General features: G+C 43.1%; 1 protein-coding gene across 3 annotated transcripts; it reads right to left on the bottom strand.

The window, feature by feature from the left end:
• Positions 1–264: 264 nt before the first annotated feature.
• On the bottom strand, positions 265–19,052 carry zzz3 (zinc finger, ZZ-type containing 3). 3 transcript variants are annotated; one of them, XM_041949546.1, is made up of 12 exons: positions 19,001–19,052; positions 11,901–13,779; positions 8,927–9,065; positions 7,663–7,810; positions 7,432–7,544; positions 6,664–6,735; positions 6,158–6,259; positions 5,665–5,760; positions 5,044–5,193; positions 3,501–3,635; positions 2,859–2,959; positions 265–2,002 (listed from the first exon to the last, which is right to left on the bottom strand). In XM_041949546.1, the coding sequence occupies exons 2-12, from the start codon at positions 13,712–13,714 to the stop codon at positions 1,858–1,860; spliced, it is 3,015 nt and encodes a 1,004-aa protein (XP_041805480.1). In that variant the 5' UTR covers positions 13,715–13,779; positions 19,001–19,052; the 3' UTR covers positions 265–1,857. The 3 variants fall into 3 exon arrangements, with proteins under 3 accessions (XP_041805480.1, XP_041805481.1, XP_041805482.1); XM_041949547.1 differs by lacking the exon at positions 19,001–19,052 and adding an exon at positions 17,979–18,397; XM_041949548.1 differs by lacking the exon at positions 19,001–19,052 and adding an exon at positions 14,376–14,459.
• Positions 19,053–19,058: the final 6 nt, after the last annotated feature.

Genomic DNA, 19,058 nt, shown 5'->3' with positions numbered 1-19,058 from the left:
AGCCCAAGGTGATGTCTTCAAACGTCCTTTTGTTTGACCAACAGTCTCAAACACAAAGACATTCAGAGTACAATGATATAAAACAGCAGCAAACACCTTGCATCAGAGGGTGAAACAGATCAATGGAGACGTTCAACCACTTTCACTGAACTAATTAAGTCAACTAATTAAATAACGGACAAATCGCCGCTGCTCTGAACTTCTGAACCTATTAGAGTTTCAAATGACCTTCAAGAACAACAAAACAGGAACCAAAGGTGTAGAAACACTATTTTCACATACTTTTATTTCCACAATTCTCCTCTAGCATTTTTTTTACATTATCATTTTTTTTTACATAAGAACAGACTGTTATACACAGATATTGAAGCAGGGTAACGGGGGTGAGGGAAGGAGACGAAAACCATACAAAATGGTGTCTAGTCAAGCACAACAAAATCTATGTGTATAAAACTGTGTGGGTTTGTTCCACTGTGGAGGCACCAACCTCTACCTCAATTATTTTTTTTTTAAATAGATTAATAAAAATACAATCTTTTAAATGGACCTTTTAAAGTGGACTGCAAAATTAAAGAAGATCTAGAGGCATGATGACTGGATCGATGATGCGGGACAGTGTGGGTCGATGGTGCCACGCAGGAAGGGAGACGTTGTGGCCAGGTGCAGAGGTGGAAACCCCCCCCACCCAAAAAAAAACAAACAAACAAAACAATAAAACAAAACAAATTTCTCTTTTAAAAATGGCACACAGCAACTAGCGCTGGCTACTTTTCACCATATACTTGTACACTCAACATGATCAACAACAGCACACATTGGGGAAGGAGAAAGAAATATGAAAACAAAAACACAGTCTCGTGTACTTTTCCATACGCTCCCATTCGCCTGCAAGTCTGCCTTCAAAAACATTTGCTCTCCATGCTGTAGTGCTTCCTTGTTAGACATGTTTTAGTGGAGAGAGCAAAGGGAAAGGAATACAGATGCGAGTGTGTGTCTGTGTGTGTTTGAAAAGTGGGGGGGGGGGGTTAGACAGCAGCGTTGTGTGACAGTGGTAGGGATAGCACCACGCTGAAACATGGCGCGCAATCCGTTTAACACGTACAGGTCTGTTTGCAGGACGTCCCGTGGATCTGCAGAACTTCCTACAGTCTGCAGCGGAAAACACGCCGACCTCGACGTCAAGTTCCACGCCGCCTGTCTTCTCTCGTGGCAGCCGCAGCTCCCGCCGAGGAAGCGGCGACTCATAAATACTCAATCTACGGATACCTAGCTAGAACACTTTTCACTCTTGCATAACACGGAGACCACATACACACATACAAACCACCTTTGTGTATCTCAGTTGACGACTTCACAGTCCACTATGACCACGCATCTCCATTAGGTGGCGCTTCCCCAGACCGATCGTCAATTCTCCAGTTTTGAAGCAGCACAGGGAGGTAAGTGGAGGGCGATGAGGGGAAGAGGGAGAAGGGACAGCCCTCCTGGAGTCACAGAGCTCGGGAATGTCGGTGTGCCTTCTGTTTATTTTGTTGTTGTTGTTTTTTTTTAAATAGTGTATCGTTTCAAATCACAGATCCATTGATTAACCTGGCTGAGGTGGAGCGGGGCCCCCTTGTTCTGAGGAACCAACATGGCCGCCCCTTTGCTTGAGTCAGGGAGGCCAGTTTACCAACAGCCCGCCCCACCAGCAGCACTGTGGTCTGCTCTGAGGCCCCTGGCTGTCTGCCTGCCTGCTGGCCTTCCTGCCTGGCGGCGGGTTAAGCGGTTATCTTGGACTTGGAGGATGGAGCCATGCACAGAGTGGCCTGTGGGATATGTGGAGAGAGCCTGGAGCTAGAGGCGCCTGGGACCCTGTCATCTGTTGGCTGGAAAGTAGTTAGGGTCCAGGTAGTTGTAGCCTGTGCTCTGCGGCAGGCAGTAGTCCCTGTCCAGAAAGGTGTCTGGCTGGTGCACCGGTTCCAAGTGGTGGTTAGGCTTGTGGGTCTCTGTCTTGAACAAGCTGGAGGATGAGCAAGAAAAAAGGGAAAACACTGTCAGTGTAAGAGGTGCTGTGTTGGCAGTTTAACCATCATGTAGCGACGTGATAAATGTCAAAGAAAAAGAGCGACTAAGTTTTACTTCAACTGGGCTGCGTGTTTAAAATCAATACCTGCTGACGGTACCATGTTCAGCTTTCTATACCCCTTTAAAATCACAGAGCACGTGTTGGATTATTACAGTAACTCAGAGGATTATCAGCATGTCACAGCACTTTAATTTAAAACATTTGCAAATGGATCGGTATCATCTGAATTTAATCCGACCAAAATTGATCTTGTCTTTAAAATATTCTACTTTATGTCCACCTCAGCCTGCTAGTGTTCAGCTCTGCTTCACCACAGCTGGTGTATTCAAGTGTGTGGCTGTGAAATATTATTTGGGCTCACTGAACAATATGTGACTCAGAGTTGAAACATTGAAGCTGGCAAACATTTGAGATTGGAGAAAGATTTGGTGAACTCTGACTATAACAAATCTTTTGTAGGCTACAGCTGCCTGATACATATTCAGGAAACACTTTAAGCATTGAAGATACCGTATATGTAAATGGACTTAGATCAGGACTGGACCAAAAACTTTACTGGAACATCCCTTCAGATAAGATTTAAGTTTCTGGAAAATCTATTATAAAACTGTTTATATCAATCCGGTCAATCCAGTATATTCAATACCTGACAAATAAAGGTCCATCACCAAAAAACTAAGAGGAGTGCAACACTACCCTTAGATACTAGAGGGACAGTTCATACAGTACAAACTATGGAAAAACTCTCTTAAAGTACACAAATTCTCATGACAGAGGTGGGGGATCTCACCAGTCAGAGCAGTTGGAGCAGAAATCGACTGAGTTGTCCTGCGGACAATCCTGACAGTGCCATCGTACTCCCTGGATGGGCTCCATGCCGCAGACGTCACACTGCACAACACACACACAAACGAACATATGCGTGCACGCACACGCACGCACACACACACACACACACACACACACACACACAATACAACAATGCTGGTGAAAACTGTTTTTCATGAACTGACAATAGCAGCAAACAATGATTTCTTTGTACAATAACATCTGAAAGTGTCTCAATTCTATATACATCACAGATAAGGTAGTATTTCAGATAAGGTATTACTACAGTAAAGTAGTTGGATAAGAATCAACCTACATCACATTAAAATACGAGCAATTCAAAGGTGGATTTGGTCCATTTTAAACCCACTTAAATAATAAATAATAAAGTTCTTTGTACAGTGTGAACATACGCCTTACGCTGTTAGAATTAGTGTATAGTATGTAACTGGGAGACAGACTTTGTCCCCATTGACCAATTCACCAGATAATCCCTGACTCAGGATGTGATTTCATTACCCCCACACATTGAGGGCACATGCATATGCAGCAGCCTGGCTGTAATGTTGTCAGTGTGTTGTACAGAAGCGTGTAAAGTCTTCACCTTGTAGCCGACGTGTCGCACCCCGACCTTGTCCTCTCGGATCTCCTGGAGCGTCTGCTTTTTCAGCCGCTTCAGCTCTAAAAGCTCTTTGTACTCTGGCAAATCTCTCAACTCCACAGGAATTGCCTCCTCATCCTGGGTTTGAGGGAAGGAAAGACAAACACACACATAAATGTGCACATGCAGAACGAAAGAGACACAGAGGAGATGACAGATAGGCACCAGGACGTGCACAGACAAAACATCTCTATGTGACTGCAGGGAGACAGTCTGATAATGATATTCTCTGGATGTTTTATACCCTGCAGACAATGTGCTGCCAGTATTGATCAATCTAATTTTAGCTGAACAAGAGCAACGTATCCATAAACACCAATATAGATTTTCTTCTGTTTGGGCAGCAGCGTGGCAGAGATTGTCTTTTCGGCTGAAAGTACACGAGTGTGAACCTCTGTCTCCTTCACAAAGACGCACGATGTGTGCTAACTCCAGCCTGTATCAACCTCCACCTGCTTATGGAGATGGAAAAAACTTGAGGAAAAGAAAAAAAATCGGAAAAGGCAACATTTTATTTTCGACAAAACTATCAGTCACGCTTCCAGGTCTTGACAGGAAATGGCTTTGTGAGAATCCTGCTAAGCTGCAGACGCATTTGCCCTCAGCAGACTTTCATTCCTTCCTGCAAACACGAACGAACTAAGGGACAACCTAGTGAAGTGAGAAATTACTGTGGCCCATGCTGGCAACACCTTTGTAACTTTGCTTCATACCGACGGCGTCAGAGGTTTTGTTAGCGCGCCGGTGGGGCTGGCAGCCTGTGTTCTCAGCAGGACACAGCGACCCGGTTTTACTTAAAGGTTACTGCCATCAAAGGGATAGAAAGAAAATGTCAGCGCTTGGGTAACGACGAGCGTCAGCAACGGAGTTGCATAGTTCAAATGGAAATGGAGGCGAGGCTGGCCGGGCCCCCTGCTCTGATTTAGCCGTTATCAACAGTACGCGCTGGCCTGATTGAAGTGGGGGGAGTGGCGGGGAGGGGGGAAGTACAGACGTGCATGATCAAGGGACAAACGCCTTATTTCATCCAAAGGTGTTAAAAGTGCAGCTATGAGTGAGAGGGACAGTCTGTCCTATGAAAGCAAGCCTTAGTCATGAGGCAGGGAGCGCAGGTAAAGTTTGCTTACTTCACCTTGTCTGGAAAAGATTTAAATAGACCAGTCAGGTATAAAACAAGCTCCCAAAGGCACATTACATGCAGCTTTTCCTTGTCTTTACCTTACAGGTCGCTGTTTACAAGAGGAGGACTCGGAAAGATGGTGAAAGAGAAGAGGAAATGTGAGCTTTTGATTAGCTTAATTAAGCAGCAAAGTACCGTAGTCTGGCTGATGATTGGTGACAGGAAGAGTCGAGGGAATCGGATCAGTTACAGAATAATCTTCCAGGACAAATAAATGGGAGTGCGGATGTGTGCAAAAAGAAGCAATAAAGAAAAAGCAGTTTGGCTTCCGGTTATCAGTGTTCTGTGGTGTGACCGAGGACTGACCGAGTCATCAGCAGAGGGGTCCTGCACGCTGCTGTAATACGCCGAGCGCTCATCTTCTTCATCCATGTAGACCGGAGGCTCATAGGAGGTCAGGAAAGTAGACGGCCGGTACAGATGCTTGTTAAGGTGGTGCTGCCTCTTACTGGATGCCTGACGAATAAAGCAGGTACAGTTACAACAGCATGCAGTTTTAAACCTGTCCCCTTGTAATTTCTTAGAAATCAATAAAATAGCAACAATCATTATTTACTTTAAAAATATAGCACTTTTTCAGATGTTAAAAAGTACACTTTTCAATATCGTTATATCTTGAAAAAGATCTTGTGCAAAATTAGATATGAAATAATGACACAATACAATGAACTGTGTTTCACTCTTGTGCACTACAGCTGACAAAAACATCAAATTTATTTCTGTAATTTTTTTGAAAACTCACAAATATCCAATATCTGTTGAGCGCTACACAATAACATCAATATTTAGATCCATTTAGTGTCAAAATACTACACTACTGAATGAATTGCCCAGTTCTGACATGAAGACACTTAACATTAACGAAACAAAAAAGGACTTTTTTTTACATGACAGTAAGTATGAATGATTAAGGGGTTTGGTAAATACCTTTTTAGTGTACATGCACAGGTTGGGTGTTCTTCCGGGCACAGGGATACCAGCTTTTGTCAGTTTGATGAAGTACTTTTGAACCCTACTGGCAACCTGGAAAGTTTTAACAGGAAAATGGCTGTGTTAATGATTTCCAGCTGAGGAACAGCTGCTTGAGGTAATTGAGGTCACACAAATGTGTGATCCAGGTACTTGCAGGGGGTGCAGTTATCACACAAAGTCAGTGTTTGCCTTTTAACAGTGCAAAGTGCACACGCTGCCCTCTACAATTTAACAGCGTGTTTCCATAGTAAAAGACACAGATTTATCAATGTCAGGATGCAAATAAAAACAAAAACAGACAGGTACAGCCAGTTTAAAGACAACTAAAATTGAAGTCTGTTGCTTTTCAAATGCTGTAATTTTGTTTTATTTGTTTTATTCTGAACTAAGCAGGGAGTAAGCATGGATAAAACAAGCATGCATTTCTCTCTTTAATCTTCACTCTCACCTGTTTTGCTGTTCGATTGCCCAGCTCATCCGCAATCTTCTGCCATCTTCTGGACTCGACTTCCTCAGGAGGGAACTTGACAAGAAGCTGCTCCAGTTTTTTCTATCAAGACAGACAAAACAAGAGGTGAAAACCAAATGAGGACACATTTACTCCATAAATGTGTCAGTGTTTAATACAACTAATATTCTTTTAATAACAAAACAGATATACACCATTCATAAACCTATGGAACTGCCCACCTGTTCCACTGATTAACATTTGGGCTTGACAGTAGCTTTCCAGAATCATATATATATTAAATTGTTAATAAAAAATTTAGATACGGTTCCTAAAAAATCTAAGTCGGATATGGTGTTGCGAAAAAAACATCTATATCTGAACATAACCTAAAAATGTTTAATACTCGTATCATCAAGCATTTCTGCACACAGTCAGTTGTTTACTAGGTGAATGATATCATTCTGCCAAAATATAGTACAACATCTTACACACTTGCTACCTACCTGTTCCTCCACAGTCCACAGCTGGTTAAATGTGTCAGACTTGTTTGGGTGACAAATCCTCCCCCTGATCATCTGTCAGGAAAACAAGAGTGACAGCCACGTCAAAAGACTAAGACGGTACAAAAATAATGGGCACTGCACCACTTGAAGAGATCTGTGCATATGAACTGCCTGGCACATTGAATCTGTCAGTTTGACAGACAAAGATGTGACTTGAGATGCGTCATTGGGAAGATGCAGAAAAACAGCCACATTTTTGACTGACAAACAAAATCCTGTTAGAATTCAGAGAGCAAACCAGGACAGGACGAACGTGGTTGCACATTATACGCAGGCAGAGAAAAAGGAATAACCAAGGAGTTGTGTGCTTGGCACTGTTTAATCCCAACAATTAACTGAAAGGGAAATCCTCCAGCCCATATAATGTGAAAAAGGACCCACATCCATAACAGAGGCCAAGAATAAAACATAATCAGAGGTGTGGGAGAGGTGGGATCCTCATGTTTCCATAGATACCATTTTTAGTGCTCGCATGTGCTGCATGCTTAACGCTGCTGCGGAGTAAGAATGGGGGAGATGAGGCTAGAGGAAAAATGGTAATAACCCGATGATTTGTAGGCCAACCTGCCTAGTGGTGACTCATCAGCTACAGTTAGGAACGGATGTAGCCGCATCTGCACTAATGAATTACTGGGAAACAATCACAGTTGTGATGACAGCCGCAGTGTGTGCTGTACAGATAATTTTAGTAAGGAGGCAGAGCCATACCTGTGTCTGCCTGCCATTCTCTGGAGCGTCACTAGTGGGCAGAGAGGAGTACATGGTGGAGGATTCTCCTTCCTTCTTGGGCTCCGCGGGACTTTTTGGTCGATCAGGCAAACCTGAGGGGAGAAAATGAGAAGGATTAGTATTTAAATGGAAGCAGAATCTCTCTGGTGTTTATTTTGATTTTTAAAAAGTATTGACATCAAGAGAAAGACAAATAAAATTTATACATACCTTTGTCGAAGATCAGCTTCAGTCGCCTGGTTTTGCGTTTCTTGTCACAGAACTCTCTCTCAAAGTCACCGAGGCCTGAGGTGTACTGCTCCCATGCGATGTCGGGGAGCTGGACCACTCGCTGAGGACACGGCAAGCCTAAATTCACCTGGAGGCGGCAAGGGTGGGGGGTTACAATCCATTAACAAATCAGCTCATAACTTCAACAAACTGCTGCAATAAGGCTGAATGTGACAACACGAGACACCAATAGGCACTGTAAGACTAACTCTAAGTTGTTTTGGGACATTTTCTGCTTCTGTTGGGTGTGCTTATGATTTGATAATTTTGTAATAAATGCTTTCTCTCAAAAGAGGCTCTCCAGTGAATACTATACCTAGATTCAAGAGATTGGATGACCAATCGTGCTGTGGAGGACCACCATCATCATAGTAAGCTTTACGAAAGGTTTCACCACGAGATTTCACAGCTTCATTTTCTTTTTCTTGCATGCACAATATCATACTCTGGGCAAACATGTTAACATATGCTTCGACACCTGCAGCAGGTGTTCTGATTGTATTTAGCTTTCACACTTACTCGACCACACAAATGCATTAACTCCTTCCCCTTTATATTCTATTGAGTGAAAAGTATCTCAAGCAGAAAAGGCAGACAGTGTGCGCATTCTGGCCCAGTTGTGAACAGGTGCAGAACAAAATCAGAGTCCAACAATGGAAAAGGAGTCACAGTCTGCACACTGAATTTTACAAGCTCCCAAATATTTATTCAAGCAGCATCTCAACCAGCGAGGTATTCCTCAGGCAAAAAACAAGAACAAGATCTTACGTGCCATGTCTCAAAGAGGGAGTGATTCAGAGAGGCTACATTTTAACTGGCACATTGGCACTGGTATTTGCACATTTTATAAGACTGTTGTGCATAAGGTGTTTGCTGTATACATTAAAAACATACACTCAGTGGTCCCTTTATAGCAGTATAATCTAATCCAGTCCAATACAACAGCTCTGCCATAACATTTGTCTTTACAAAGCTCATTATTTGTTTTTGGTGATGTTGGTGAAAAATGTGTAAATTCAATTACAGGTTTCTAAATGGTTAGAGGTGTTCGCTTCCCATTTACAATGATGAGGCAGAATATTAGAAACACCTCTGAATATAATGCAGTCCAGTACAACACCAGCGCTAACCTGGAAACCTCAGTGCTAAAACACATAACAGAGCGGTTTCAAAACACATGAACAGAGGTCTGTATGTTTGTTACCCGTTTCTGCAGCTGCTCCACAAAGCTGATGGGATCTGCGAGCGCCTCTCTCTGGTGACGTGCCAAAGTCTCCAGGTCCAGGATGGCCTGCGTGCGCTGGGCCTCAAGAACTCCGATGGTCTGCAGCAGCCTCTGATAACTGACAAGGAGGGAAGCGAGGTCAGACAACAGTGCGAGGCAGAGACTGCTTACATTATTTAACCTGACACTTGCAATGCTGCAGTGCATAAAACTTTTAGACCCCAGACCATGCATAATTCAGCCATGTTGCTGAGAGCCTAAATGCTTGCACAAGACCTGAACCATTCTCCAAGCCTTTCCAACTATTTTGTAAATAATGTGTTTGTAGGTGTTTGTGTGCTTCATCGTGGCTGGAAATTATGCATCTCAAACCAGCTGCTTTGGGAAACACCTTTCGACTTACTTAGTGAGGTAAACAAATGTTCAAATGGAGAGAGAAAATGTACTTCAACCACTGATCCGCCACTGTGCACTGTACATTCATAGCAACATCAAACCCTTTGCATGACAAAACATTTGTTTTTTGTAGTGCTTGAGGAACCTTCTGCGCTCTAGAAGTCTGACCTTGCTACTCACACCCTCTGGGGCAACAGGAGATCTGCAAACTGAGCTGTCAATGACTAAGTGTGGTACTGACTCAGGGGCCTTACAGTGCAAGCAAAGCTAGAGGAATCGACATGAATGTGACAGCATCCCACAAGGCTATAACCTAATGCAGGTGCTCAGTGAAGCAGAGTGGATCAATCTCCCCTAACAGGACATGAATGAAAATCAATGCAGAGGACACAATTTATTCAACAGCTGCTGGTGGTTTGAAAATCCTACAAGCAAAACATTTAAATGCCTCAACTGTGTTTAACCTCATATCCCTTCATTAGTTACAGACACCAGTCCTTTAACACTATGTGATGCTCTGCTGAGCTTGTACAGTATCAGTGAGTGTTGTGCTTCAATGCAAACTGTAAATCTCTCTCTGCAGGACCGACACCAAAACATACTACTGCACATTTCCTGTACAAGAACAATACTGATTCAAATGTAAGAGCTCTGCAAAGGAAAGCATTCTGACTTCCTGAGATGAACACATGATCTGTGCATTAATCTGTTTTAGGGAAATGAGGAGAACTTGGCTCTGCTTCTCAGCACTCTGGACTCCAGCCAGGTGTCCAGGGACAAGCCTGGTGTTCCATTGCCACCTACTGGGCCTGAGGTGACAAACACTGGTGCCAAATGAAAAACTGGCCAGGACAATAGTGTTGCTATGTTAATGCCAGATAATCAAATATAGGGGTTTGCTTTTTGAAATATTTATGACAGAAGTAGAGGGATCTGTGACAAAATAGACAAAGCTGCAAGATGCAAATACAAGATGTTCTGTATACACATCATTAATCATGACAATCTCTCTGTATTCAGCAACCCTAAAATGCCTAGTCATGCTTCCCTAAAAATGTCTCCTCACTGTATTGATCTGAGCCTTCAAAAATTCTCCTTACTCAGCACAACCTTAAACTTGGCATGTCAGAGAAACTTGATTGAATTACCTTGAAATACGAGAGCAGTGAAATCTAAAGCCATTCTTCAAATTTGAAACATGCACCAATACTGGTGCCAAAGACAAAGAGACCTTTCAGCTTATGTCTCTAAGCCCCTACAGCCCTCTGCCCGCCCCTCCTCATATGAAGATGCATCATTGCATCATGAATCAGATGACCTGCCACAGTGCAGTTAGCAGTGCCTGACTGAGCGCAGCATGGGACCTGTCCACCAACATCAACATCCCATTCTGAATGACACTGACAACGCGAGGAACAAAGCCTGACACTGACATAGTCTTCTCCTCTAAAACAACTCATTTTACTGAGAAAAAGAGAGAACAGAGGCAATTAGCAGAGTAATTTTAACATCCAATCTCCTCTGGCTTGACAATTGGCAGCCAATTCACACAATCAGAGCACCAGATTGAAGGCGGAAATTAAAGGCTGAAACATGTAAAACCTGAACAGTAAGACAAGAGCTAAAGATAGATGTTCACCGGCATTCCCACAATAACTACGGAAAGGCTACAGAAATAGCATAAATAATTTTACATTCTGTCTATGATGGTTGATGGTTTAAAAACCCAGATACACTTCCATACATGCCATTTCAATGCTTCTTTTGATTTGTTTTTGGAAATAAGGGATGGGCGAATCTGCTGACCAAAAAGGCTAAACATTATTATTTTTCATTATATTAACATGGAAACTTCCGTAGCTACTTGCACCATCACCACAAATTAGTATACTAATAATAATAACAATAATAATAATAAAGAAAAAACTCAGTTCCAATAAGAACCATCTGGGTCATAACCATGATAAAGTTAATCTTTCTTCAACGCTGTCAACAATCACAGGGTTGAAAGATAAATCCGAGGGGTCATGAGACAATCAACAGCTCAAGAAAGGAGAGAAATACTGATCTGTCACTTTTTTCATGACTTTTATCTAATCTTTCTCTTTGCTACTGTAAAGTTTGATCTCTTCAGGCTTCAGGCCTCTAACAACTATCTAAATAAAACCATCTAAAAAAAAATAGCTCATAAACATATTTGACCTATGAGAGGGGTCACAGCAAGACACAGAGCCAAAAAGGTTGAGAACTTCTGAATAACCCGAATAATCAGCACACAAGTACAGTTATATAGTATAGTTGTTTCTGACAAAAAAGATTGATTCTCCTGTGTATTTAACACTAAGACTAAACTGAAAAATACTGCAATGCTCAGCACTTTCAATTCACCATAATATTCTTAGCGTAGACAAATCCTCCTAAACTCAATTTCAATTCATTCAAAACCAAAGACCAGAAGTAACGCAATAATCACAGAACATAGCGATCAACATGTGTGAGAGCTACATCACGACAAAAGAAGAGGAGAGGGCAGAATCCCCAGGGAGCTCCCACATACTCTTTGTTGTGTTTAAGAGCCAGGTGGTCCGACTCAAAGTAATACACATCGGGCTCCTCCTCTTCCTCCTCCTCCTCTGCAGCCTGGCTCTGTGTCAGCTCCTTGCTTCCCTCAGCCTCTTTGCCCTCCACAACTTCCTCACCACCTGCCCTGTCCCCAGGATCCACGGAGACCGGCTCCTCACTGGAGGGGCCAACAGAGTCTGTAGGAGCCTGTCCCTCCACCATAGGACAGTCCTCCTCCAGCCCAACCACCACCTCCCCCTCTTCCCTCAAGGGACCATTGTCTCTGGGAGGAGAGCTGAGCTTGGAGGAGGAGGCCTTGCCACCAGTGGCAGCCCTCCTGGGTGAAGTCCGTAGGGTGTATCTGTGTTCGTAGAGCTCTGTGAATGAGGGGGGCGTGCTGGATATTGAGGGGTTGCAACCTGGCTCTGTGGGGGTGGGGGTTGTTGCTAGTGGGGGTGTAGTTTCTCCTGAGTTGCTGTTGTTGTTGACTGGACTACTGTTCATGTTAGGGGTAGTGGAGGAGGTGGAGGCAGCAGGTTCCTGTACCGGTGTAAGCGGCCGACCATTAGTATCGATCTCACTCTCCGTCACCTGTTCCTCGTGGGCCAGACACAACGTGTCGCCCACCACATCAACCTCCATCTCCTCCACCTCCTGCTCCTTGGCCACTATCAACTCAGGGACAGGATCCTCCTGAACAGCCTCAAATGTTGCTGCAAATGAGGCTGGCGATTCCCCTGAGCCAGAGACCTCCATCTGCACAGGGACAGAGTTTCTACAAGGCACAGCGGGGTCAGGGGATGAGGGAGCCCCTGTCTGACTACCATTGAGCAGCGACGGGCAGTTAGTGACAGAGGTTGGATTTGCACCAGGCTCTTCAGTGAGTGTGCTATGTTCCTCTGCTTTATTTTCTCTGAGTCCATTAGAGGCCTTGTGAGCATTCGGGGGCTGAGCTGCCCCATCACACTCCACATAACCATCCTCTGCCTTTTCGACTGTCAGCTCACCTTCCTCTTTACTGACAGGTGAGGCAGGATCTGTGTTAGCAGAGTTTTGGCTGGGAAATTCTTCACAACTGTTGTCCTTGCTAGGCTCTGGGACAGAGACTGGACTTTCAGGTTTCAAAAGCTCAGGGTCCTCATCGTGTCCCTGAGACTCTCCAGAGCGGGAGCAACGCTTGGCCCTTTTGAGTTGAGGACAGGCATCTCTCACCACCTTTCCTCTATCACAGTTCTCTGACTTCTCGGAACTAATGTCTTTTTCTAAATAGGACACGCCCCGCTTCCTGGAGCTGGTCCATTGCACCGCCTCAGCAGGAGAAGCATTTAAGTCAGTTAACTTCCCCTGCAACGAGACCTGCTGGTGGCCATCTTGCTGGATGTCCTCCTTGGCATCCTGCTTTGACTCCTGCTTAAAGTCTTGCTTTGAGTCTTGCTTTGAGTCCTGCTTGGCGTCCTGCTTGGCGTCCTGCTTCGAGTCTTGCTTCGAGTCCTGCTTTCCGTCCTGCTTGGACTCCTGCCGCGACTCCTGTTTGCCGTCCTGCTTGGACTCCTGCCTCGACTCCTGCTTGGCGTCCTGCTTCGACTCCTGCTTCGACTCCTGCTTCGACTCCTGCTTGGTGTCCTGCTTCGACTCCTGCTTGGCGTCCTGCTTCTTCTTGGGGGAGCGGGCCCTAGGTAGCGGAGACACTGAGGTCTCTTCTGGCTGGGCAATGCTGCGGTTCCTGAGGGTTCGACCACAAAAGTTCTCATCCAATCCATTGAGCCCCACTGACGACCTTGTGACGCGTGAGGAACGGGACGCGGCCATACTACGGCGGGTGCCTACAGTCTCCTCATCCTGGTGCTCTCTCCTTTGCAGCAGAATGTGGGGACCTGTAAAACAGACACAGACAGATGCATGCACTTCATTATGTCAAAATAATCACTGAAAACTTCAAATCTTTATAGCTCTATTGGTTACACCACAGCACAACTTCTAAATTGGCTATAGGTTTGATTGGTGAGCAAAGGTAAAAATTAATGCATGAATTGCACTCTAGGGTGTTTCAAACAAAAGCATTCAGGAACAGGCCTTTGTTAAATACCGCTCAGGTCATATTTCAGCTCACAACAGAGGGATATTGATTCTCCTGTCATTGTAGCTAAGCAACACCTTCTGTCCACAGGCAAAATTAGATGTCTTATCCCATGTCTGTACAAATTACAGACCTTCCACCTAGATTTAAAAGGGTGGAAAATCTTATACCAGCAGAACAAGTCTCTTTTGACACTTCACAAATGTCACAGCTTTGAGGCTCATCTGTATGTGCTTGGTAACTCAAGACATAAAGGTGACTACAGCGCAGCAAGCATTTTAAGTCATTAAAAGCCCACAAAGCTGGCAAACAGACTTACAAAAAGGTAAAGTGCCTGAATTAAAACCAAAAATAATCCAATAAACAAGCCATAAGCACGCCCCAGGCACTCACCTGGTAGAGCATGTACTCTACTACATATCAAGGCTGACTCCTTACTGCAGCAGCCCAGGTTCAATTCCAGCCCGGGCCCTTTGCTGCATGTCATCCTCTCACTCTCTCTCTCTTGTCTTTCCTGACTCTCTCCATTTGTCACTATCACAAATAAAGCAGAAATGCTTAAGAAAAAAGAAGAAGAAGAAGCCATCATACAGAATGTGCGTGTTTCAGTGAGGGTATATTTATTTCCTCCCTGCAGAGATTACTGCTTTTTCTGTCACACAAAGATTAAACATGGTTTATTGGTTAATTGATTTCTGACACAGAAGATACAGTCTAATTGTCACACCCAATTCAGCAGAGATAACACTGCCTGCATAAGTTTGTCATCACAAACTGTAGGCTGTTTATCTCTTTATAACAGGTGTACCAGCAGACTAACAGGCTGCAATCCATCCACAACTTATCAGAACATACAAAAACTGAAATGCTCCGACAACAAGAATCCCACACAAGGCTTACAGGCTTAGAGTGTGGACAACCACAGAAGCTTAGGACATGACAATTCACTTCCTGACACAATTTTAGGCACAACAAAGCCATCCAAAACTCACTCTTTGTGTTGCCTGAGGTATCCTGCAGATGAAGTACATTACAGTACATCAGAAAAAAAATCCTGGCTTAAAGTGTGAACTGGAAAATTAACACAATCCAAATGCTACCTATTTCTTTTAAATAAAAACCTTTACCTGACTCACATTTATCTCACTCACGCTAAGGTTGTTACTAAGGCAAATATAATTTGATTAACAGAGCTGGGCTACTCAGACACAGACAGACAGACACAGAAACACACACATATACAGGCAGTGTTATTCTGTCTTCTGTGTTTTTTTCTCTGTGTTTTTATCCTGTACATAGCATAAAGGTCATGGAGATACAAAGTAATGTTTTTTTAAAAATGACCCAGAACACACCACCAAGGCTGGCAGTCATGGAAGACTAAAAGCGCAGTAGCAAAGATTAGCTTTCACATTATAAATACCACCTCAAGTAATAGAGGTTATATTAAGGTTGCTTTGGAAACTCATCAATGTGAAGAACATTAAACAAAAAACAAAGTAGCTCCATTTTCCAGGCATTGACTCCACAATCATACAACTCATTCTAATGAGCAAGTCTGCAACTTTAAAAATATTCATCTACAAATCTTAATCTAGGTATCTTTATTTATAATAAAGTTTTCTGTGTGCATGTAAATATGCAGTCAATTAAAGTAGGGGGGAATTGTGAGAAGTCTCTTCCTCAAGTGCACGCGCGTGCGCACGCACGCACACACAAACACACACTCACTCACTCACTCACTCACTCACACACACTCACACACACGCACGCACGCACGCACACTGCAGTAGAGTCTAGATGATATGTCCAAATAATAAATCTAACGACAGAGGACAATAAAAACGAGACGTGGTAAAGGTCATATTAAAGTGACATTCAGTGGGAGATGATCTCACATGGTGTCCTTTTGCAGAGGATGAAACACAGCAATAGTCTTCCATTGCAGAGGAGAAAAATTATTGCATTAATTGACATTGTGGCCTTGGTGCTCATTTACATTAATCCCAAATACATCAATCTGTGGGCCAACCTCTGTCAAAACTGATTTTAAGGCTCCTTGTTTCCTATCTTGGGACAATACCTCTTTTCCGACACAGTGCTAACACAGCAAAATCAAAACCAGAGGCAAGTATTTCTACAAAAATACATTTTGATAATATACCTTCAGGGAGTTAACATACCAGTTACCTGGAACAAGCACTACCATATGCACATATTACTCAGACTCTGCTAAAGACTCCAGCTGAGAAAGCAAATGTGATTTGTCCATGCATAAAATAAGAGAGAGAAAGAAAGAAACACAGATAGGGGGAGCAGGGGGCAGGTTATTCAGACTGAGTATTCACCCTTTGACTCAAATTGGCAGAACTAATTAAGCCTGCTCATCTGACCTCCTCTCAAAAACTAGATAACTAATCGCTACCTCAGGATGATCAGGGTTACATTTTAGCTGAATAACAATGGGAAATTTCAAAATCAATAGAAATCTAATGCTGCCTTAGAATAAAAGTTTTGCGCCAATGAAACAACATCAAGAAAAAGACTACCCGATCTAAGCTTTAGTTCAACCTAATGTAAAACATGCCTGAAAGAGGCGTAATGAATGGAATCTCGTAAAGTAGTGCAAGCAGTTAGATAGTATGTGGGATACCTTGCTTTTTTCCAGTCCACACAGTTAAGAAGTAAATATGCAAAAATTGTCTTTTTGAGGGCCAATCATAAGCAAACCCCTTAAATGACAGGGGTCTCTACAGCTCTAGAGTCTCAAGAGAATTGGCATGGAACCACGAGTCAACATAGGTTTCCAAAAGCATACAGACTATGAACATTAAAATAGATACACTTAAAGCCAATGGTTCCAAACCTCAAATAGATAATTATGTGGGGTAAAAGGAGTAGTAAATAAATAAATCTGTTAAACAAAATTATGTTTATTTTTTGTGACTACTGCTCATTTTTTTGCTTTTTTCGTCATGAAATCCTGGACAATTTCAACACATCGGCCCCTAAAATGTTTCTAATTAAAAAAAAAACCTTGCACAGATAAGCAGCTCTGTAGTTGAACTGCTTCTAACTTGTGTCCAGACTAAGGCCATCATGTTTGAGGAGTCATAAGTGGCACTGCTATGTTTTATAGAGGCAAAGGCCAAAAAGGTTTAGACCACAGACCAGTATTCACTTTCTACTCTTGGTTGGTACATGACAGGGGACAGTGCTCAGTTACTAATCCAAAGATGAATGTCCTGTTTTAGTGGGTATCTTTTGTGTCATATATAAACATTTAACTGTGATAACTTCTACTGAATAACATACAAGTGAGATAAAACTATCCTTCCAGGTCCCAGATACTACGACAGGTACTAACTTTACCATTAGTACGTTAGTACATAGTGATAGGGTTTGAGAAAGTTCATTACAGTCTTATCACGATATACTGTCTTGTACAGCTACTGATCCTGACTAGATGTGAAAATGACAACTTCTACTTCAGGTAGCAGTTTAACCATACAGTTTCAAGGTGTCAAGCCAGTGTTATTAGTCAGTGCAGAAACCTCGACAGGACCCATGTGTGACTGTAATCCTCAGTCAAACCACTTCCTGGTCTTCACTAAAGCGCGTGTTTGGTTGTTAAGTTATGTTAACACGTGCTGATAATTGTACTATAATCATGACAGAACAGGACTTACAGATAGGTCATTTGCCATGATTAGTAAAACATTGGTTTCATTAAGACTTAAGGCTCTAAACTCCAGCTATATACACCAGTAAACACACACCGTACAAGCTAAGCGTGAAGGCTATTGTTGGTAAACAGTTAAGCTAACGCCCGTAACTGAGTTTACGGTTAGAAATTTCTGTTATTACAAACAAACAAGCTTTGTGCTGTTTTACCGTCGCGTTGGACTGTTCATCTCTATTGCAGACCTGTAGTTCAACACTTCCACGGGGCCTACTGGCAACAAAAAATCCACGGACTGGTGTTGGTATACATACCGATGAGAATCGCTCAAATCCCAACATCCCAGCTAATCAGCTGCCGTGAGCTCAGAGCACAATATCGACAAAGTTGGAGGCTGGAGGATGCTGTTACACGCCAGGCTAGACAACGGTGCGGTTGCACGTGCCACCGGCTAAGTTAACACTAGTTTGCAGCAGGTGAACTCTAAAGTTCAGGATTAAAAGTCCAACCACACGTTTAGGCAAAACAACTGAGTTGGTTCACGGAGCTGGCGTTAGCATGGACCAACTTCCAAGCAAACGTTACTTGACCTAGCTTGCTGTTTAGCGGGCTAACCTTAGCAAACTAACTTACCGTTAGCTCTCATGGCTAACGTTAAATATAAAACATTAACACTTGAGACGCCAAACTACAGACTGTTGCACCCGTGAAATTCAAATATTATTTTAAACGGTTCCTAATACACCCAACGAACAAGTACACTACAATCTAAGGAAGTTCATTATCTTTTTTTCTTGTGAACGACTAGTTAGCCAAGTTGGCTAACGTTAACGTCGCTAGTTCTTCTCGGCTAGTTTTCCTAATAACTGCATCGTGCAAAAAAGAATCGTGGCGATTTAACCTGTAGCCCCTCCGGTAACGTTAGCTTACTAACATTGGATAAATGCTAACTATACTAGCTCGACAACTGATACAGGCATTAAGTCCACAAATAATACATATACTGGTGGATGGAATAGCTACTAACATTGTGTTTCGCCGGGTTTTGTATTTGAGCTGCTGCGCACAGACAGAAGCAGCATGGTTAGCAACCAAACAGTATAACGGCGGTTAGTAACCAGTTAGCAGCTACTGCTAGCCGCAGCAGCCTAATATTAGCCAAGCTAGCTGATTGTTCCGCGCATAACTTTGCGATGTATTTGTGTACTTCCAACAATGCCGGTCAGAGACATTTTTGGTGGGTTAATAAATTCAAATTTTGTTATATGCTGTACTACAAGCACCGAACTGGAGGTACACTTCTAAATAGCGTTTGTAGCTCAAGAATTACACATACCTCACTTCCGTAAATTTGCTGCACGCTCGGCCGCAGCCATGTTTTCAATCCAGTCAAC

The sequence above is a fragment of the Chelmon rostratus genome, chromosome 12 (assembly GCF_017976325.1).
Source record: "Chelmon rostratus isolate fCheRos1 chromosome 12, fCheRos1.pri, whole genome shotgun sequence".
NCBI classification, from domain to species: Eukaryota; Metazoa; Chordata; class Actinopteri; order Chaetodontiformes; family Chaetodontidae; genus Chelmon; species Chelmon rostratus.
Note: the sequence above shows the minus strand (reverse complement) of the source record. Positions and strands in the feature narration are given on the sequence as shown.

Bases quoted from the DNA above. Each gene is read 5' to 3' on its own strand.
- zzz3 (XM_041949546.1), bottom strand. From the start codon at position 13,714: ATGGCCGCGTCCCGTTCCTCACGCGTCACAAGGTCGTCAGTGGGGCTC. The intron at 5,761-6,157 runs GTGAGAGTGAAG...AAAACTTTCCAG, and splicing joins GCAATCGAACAGCAAAACAG to GTTGCCAGTAGGGTTCAAAA. The intron at 2,960-3,500 runs GTGAAGACTTTA...TGTGTTGTGCAG, and splicing joins TGCGACACGTCGGCTACAAG to TGTGACGTCTGCGGCATGGA.